General features: G+C 39.4%; 3 protein-coding genes across 4 annotated transcripts; 2 read left to right on the top strand and 1 right to left on the bottom strand.

The window, feature by feature from the left end:
• Positions 1-243: 243 nt before the first annotated feature.
• On the bottom strand, positions 244-1,008 carry LOC107092209 (gamma-crystallin M3-like). The gene is made up of 3 exons (XM_015386541.1): positions 1,000-1,008; positions 598-864; positions 244-522 (listed from the first exon to the last, which is right to left on the bottom strand). The coding sequence occupies exons 1-3, from the start codon at positions 1,006-1,008 to the stop codon at positions 244-246; spliced, it is 555 nt and encodes a 184-aa protein (XP_015242027.1).
• Positions 1,009-1,560: 552 nt separating this feature from the next.
• LOC107092210 (gamma-crystallin M3-like) lies at positions 1,561-2,498 on the top strand. Its single transcript, XM_015386542.1, has 3 exons — positions 1,561-1,596; positions 1,695-1,943; positions 2,220-2,498. The coding sequence occupies exons 1-3, from the start codon at positions 1,582-1,584 to the stop codon at positions 2,496-2,498; spliced, it is 543 nt and encodes a 180-aa protein (XP_015242028.1). The 5' UTR covers positions 1,561-1,581.
• A 1,815-nt stretch (positions 2,499-4,313) lies between these two features.
• LOC107092222 (gamma-crystallin M2-like) lies at positions 4,314-5,320 on the top strand. 2 transcript variants are annotated; one of them, XM_015386555.1, is made up of 3 exons: positions 4,314-4,434; positions 4,560-4,802; positions 5,045-5,320. In XM_015386555.1, exons 1-3 carry the CDS (start codon positions 4,426-4,428, stop codon positions 5,318-5,320), a joined length of 528 nt encoding a protein of 175 aa, XP_015242041.1. In that variant the 5' UTR covers positions 4,314-4,425. The 2 variants fall into 2 exon arrangements, with proteins under 2 accessions (XP_015242041.1, XP_015242042.1); XM_015386556.1 differs by having other exon boundaries at positions 4,426-4,444; positions 4,558-4,802.
• The last annotated feature ends 93 nt before the right edge of the window (positions 5,321-5,413 follow it).

Raw genomic sequence — 5,413 nt, 5'->3', positions numbered from 1 at the left:
TATATTCCTTTAGATTACCGTATTGAAAGTAGGGTAACTTGCTTTTTAACTTTTTATAAAGTTTATTAAAATGTAAGAACTTCCCTGTTCATGTTTTTTATGTGTAAAGGGGCTTGAAATACATTAACTATGAATTTATGGAATTTATTTGTTGCTCTCCAAGTACAGAAAAGATGCAGCAAAGAAACCTCAAAAACAACAATTTTATTTTCCTTCTATCATTAGTTTTATAATCAATGACATTTAACAAACATCCATGATCCTTCGGATGGAGCTGATTCTCATGATGTTGCTCATTCCCAGTTCACGGAGGTTCCTGTACTCTCCTGGCCTCACGTACATCATCCTTCCTCTGAAGTTGGTCTGCTCGAACATCAGCCAGTGGCCGTCCATCACGTTGCACGATTGGCAGTCGGACATGTAAAATCGATCTTGGAGAGACTCGCAGTCGTCCATCAGCTCATGCATCTGGCCTCCAAAGTTCTCTCTTTCATAGATCCTCATCCTGAACTGTCCCCTATGCTGTTAAACAAAAGCATTTTCTTGTAACAAAACCAGACAAGATGGAGGGTTCTCCTTTAAAAGACAGTATTTTACCATAGGAATGATACGACAGGAGCGGATGGTATCCATCATGGCCATACCCATCATACCCATCATGTTTCCCATGTACTGAAAATCAGGGTACTCGCCCCTCCTCAGGAAGACCTGGTTACCCATGAAATTGGTGCGGTCGTACACCACGAAGCACCCGTTCTCCACCCTGCAGGAGTTGCAGCGATTCAGGTGCACTTGGATGTCGGCGCAGTCGCTGCCGCACTCATGGGAGCGGCCCTGGAAGTTCCTCTCCTCGTAGAAAATGATCTGCAGGAAGGACAGGGAAGAAAAAGCACAACGCTGCTTGGTTAAGTTTTTGGGACAGATTTTTTCCTTAAAGTTAGCTCAAAAGTTTGCCATATTTTTCAAGAGCATGCAAACATACAACAAATCTAATAATACCTTGCCCATGGTGAGGGTTGTTGGGTTTTTTCCAAATGTTGCCAAGTGCTGTTGCTTTTATATACACTGTCAGCTCCAGACCACCTAGCTCACCTTTGTTTGAAACATCATGACTCATCATGGGGTTCACGTGGCCTTGCATAGATTTTTTTTTAACAGTACACCTCAATAATCATTATTCTGTTATTTTATAAAAAGCTTCAAAAGTTAAATCTAATATCATTTTACTGTAACAAAAAGATGAATTCCAGTCACCTAGAGCTTTTTTTGCTTTCACTAGTACAACAGCATTAATGTTCATCCTTGAATCCTTTACATCCTTCATAAAAAGATAAATAGATAACAGAAGTTGCCAGAAACAGTCAGAAAATCTCATATTGAAGTGAGAATAAATGAATAAATGCAGATTTTGATGTACACTAAAGTCTGCCACCCTATAGTGCAGCTCTGTGCCACAATATAGAGTGATGACTCAAAGGTTTCAGCACAAGCCATGTGGAAATGCTACGGGTGTGCAATGTATAAAAAGGGAAAAGGGGTCGATGCTGGCGCTGTGCATCTCACAATTTGCTCACAGTTATCATGACCATGGGGAGGGTAGGTGAAGTTTTCCAAGCATTGAGAGCCATTGAAAGTCTACTTCTGAGCAGTTAGCTAATAATCTCTCTGTGTGTTTTTTTTTTTTTTTTTTGTAGATTGTATTCTATGAAGAGAGAAACTTCCAGGGTCGCTCCTATGAGACCAGCAGCGACTGCCCGGAGCTCACCTCCTACCTGAGCAGATGTAACTCTTGCAGGGTGGAGAGCGGCCTCTTCATGGTCTACGAGAAACCCAATTTCATGGGCCACCAGATCCTGGTAAGGAGGGGAGAGTACCCCGACAACCAGAGGCTGATGGGAATGAGCACAAGTGACTGCATCCGATCCTGCCGCACCATCCCCGTGGTAAGACCAGGGCACATAAAAGCTCAAATTTTAAAGTTCTCTTTTAACACATTCCACCTAGAGATGATCGTCTGATTTGTTTTGTCAAGTTTTTAAGGAAGGCTGAAAGAGTTTTTACCACAATATTCACATTATTTCTGCACTAAGTTCAATTATATTACATTTGACCAAAACTTATGCAAATGCAAAGTTTGTTTATCCTCTTAGTACATTAGTTCTGCAGCTGCAATTCATAGATTGCAGCTTTTAATTTTAGAGTAATTTCTCCCTCTGCAGCACCGAGGTCCCTTCAGAATGAGGCTTTATGAGAGAGAGAACTTCGCAGGCCAAATGCACGAGCTGGCGGACGACTGCGACAACATGATGGACCGCTTCCGCATGTCCGAATGCCAGTCCTGCAACGTCATGGATGGCCACTGGCTGATGTTCGAGCAGCCCAACTACAGGGGCAGGATGTTGTACCTGAAGCCAGGAGAGTACAGGAACCTGCTGGAGATGGGGATGAGCAGCACCACAAGGTTCAGCTCCATCCGGCGAATTATGGACGCCAGTTAGATCAGGAGTCTTAAATGTGACTGGTGGAAAATGTAAAAAAAAATTATAATAAAGTCAACTGCAATGGAGTTTTTGTTTGTGCCTGCTTTTTATTCTGACCTAAAATAGAGTTTTTTTCCACTGCTTGCGATTTACGGGAACTCGTTTTTTGAAAATGAAGCCCCGTGTCAGAAAAGATGCTTCTTAAATTCTCTAAAATAAATGGAAGTACAAAAAAACATTAAAAGAAATATTACTAGCTAGTACTAGGAAAAGAACAAAAGAAAAAACAGAGATTCGATAAAACAACTAAAGCTGCAGTTGGTCTTTAGGTCTAAAGACTAATTAAAAAACATCTTGTTTAAATTAGATCTGTTCACATAGACAGCAAATCCAGTTCAATCATGAATCAGATTCTGGGCTATACTATGTATTAGTTCATTTGGTCATTATCCAGCCTTATCAAAATAATACAAAATGTTATTAGATTAAGGACACAGCACTCATTCCATTCCAAAATCTTTGCCACATGCATATTGAAGATGGCTCTGACAGAGGAACTGTCCTAATTAGATGAACTACTTGGGAAAATATTAGTTTAAACTCATGACAGACAGGCATTATTAGGGCTTAACAGACTCACACATCATCAATTATAAATAAGAATAATCCAAGTCACTGATTTTGTTGCAATAACCAGTCCATCCAATTGGAGTTTATCATGTAAAACCTCTATTTTTGATATATGTCTGTTTTCATGCTAGGTGGGTCGAACTTAAAAATATAGCAGAATCCTAAATAGGAATTGTTGCAAAATGTTTTTTAACTAAGGAACAAGTCATGCACATTTGAAATCAGAATTATTTATACTCTAATCCTGAATAAGATTCAGTTTCCTTTAACTTAGTTATGTAAGAAAATTTGAAAAGGCATCTTATTTAAAGATAATATAAATTTATAAATTTAAACATAGTATAATGCAAAACATCAATTTCATCGCATTTGATATAAAACTTAATAGAAAGAATTCTTATCAATAGTTAAAGGTATAGTGGGGGATTTTCACCACTTTTGGAAGAGACCGGCCCTGTTAACTTTAAAAAAAAAATGCACATGCACAACCGTGTACCAGCTGCAGAGAGGGAACGCCTATTAAACACAAGCAAGAGCCCATTTCTCCTCTCTCCTTACGAAAGCCTTACGTATAAACATATCACCAGAATGGTTAAAAAGTAGGAGGACTTATTTCGATGATCCACCCGGTAAAAGAACATCCTCCACTATACCTTTAAGGAAAAATATTCTCATTACACCATAAAAATGAAAAGAAAAATCCCCACCTTCTAATACTGATAAAGGTTTTCATTGTTCGCTGGATGGTTTATCTTTGCTGATGAGCTCCCAATGTTTGATGCCAGAAAGCTTCTTTTCCATCACATTCAAGTCAGGGCTTTGGATGTATAATATTTACAGCTTCTACATTTTTTCTGTTTGGAAATCTACCAGGTCGCTGTTCAGTTAGGGAATCCATGAAATCACTTTCCGGGGTATTCTTACAAATTATGCTCACTCAGTACATTAAGAAACACACACAACCAGACTGATAAACTATTTATTCAGGGTATGGTGCAGATCCAAAATATATCACAGTGACAGTAAATACTTTTAACATTCATTTGAAGTCTTATATGAAGAAACAAAAATATTTAACAGTTAGTCGTGCTGGTTGGAGCTGACACCGATCCTTTAGTGTTCCAGCATGTGTTTTGATTGAGACTCATTATCAAGCTGGAACAGAGGCAAATCAAATGACACCAAGCTGTTTCTGCTGATATGCAAATCTAGCTCATTTGGGTATCAAAGATTTTTGCCATGCTCTGCAGATTTTCTTTATGGATAAATACTTTGATCGGGCTGCAGCAAAGAATCAGGTTTACCGGGCATCCAAATGGGGAAGGTAAGATCAAATCTACAGCAGCTTAAAAAAAAAAAAAAANATATATATATATATATATATATATATATATATATATATATATATATATATATATATATATATATATTGTTTTCCCACTCTGACAGATCACTTTTTATGAGGAGAAGAAATTCCAGGGTCGCTGCTACAACTGCAGCAGCGACTGTGCAGACCTGCACACTCACTTCAGCCGCTGCAACTCCATCCGGGTGGAGAGCGGCGTGTGGGTGATTTATGAAAGGCCCGGCTACAAAGGTTTCCAGTACATCCTCAGCCCAGGGGAGTATGCTGACAACCAGCAGTGGATGGCCTTCAGTGACAGCGTCAAAGCCTGCCGTGCTGTGAAGAACGTGAGAGTGTGGATCACAAATTTAAAATCCTTGCAAAAAAAAAATTGTATTTAGACCTTTAGCTTCTTTCTTTTTTTGTTTATGGAGAATGTAAATTGACATAATTATTCTAATAACTATGTATTCATTGTTGCAATGCTATCTGCAGACAGAATATCAGCAGCAAGACTAATAATTATTATTTAAAAGTATAATTTATTATTATCCTAGGAATTACTGTTTTTCCTGCATTTGTTTTTTAGATTTACGGTAGTTCCTGGAAGCTGAGACTCTATGAGAGACCTGATTTTGAAGGGCAGGTGGTAGACTGCACCGATGACGTGCCCTCAGCATATGACACCCACAAGATGCGGGAGGCCTACTCCTGCGTGGTGACAGATGGCGCCTGGGTGCTATACGACCTCCCAAACTACAGGGGGCACCAGTACCTGCTGGAGAGAGGAGAATACCGGCAGCACAGCGACTGGGGGGCATCTTCGCCTGGTATCGGCTCCTTCCGCAGGATCACAGAGTTTTAATCCCAATGGAAAGTACTTTTAAATTTCTGCGCAACCAATAAATTTAAAGCAAAGCCTGACTTGTGTCTTCATAGAGTTTAGGGAAATGTCTTG

The sequence above is a fragment of the Cyprinodon variegatus genome, unplaced genomic scaffold (assembly GCF_000732505.1).
Source record: "Cyprinodon variegatus isolate N-32 unplaced genomic scaffold, C_variegatus-1.0 Scaffold371, whole genome shotgun sequence".
In the NCBI taxonomy this organism is placed as follows: Eukaryota; Metazoa; Chordata; class Actinopteri; order Cyprinodontiformes; family Cyprinodontidae; genus Cyprinodon; species Cyprinodon variegatus.
Note: the sequence above shows the minus strand (reverse complement) of the source record. Positions and strands in the feature narration are given on the sequence as shown.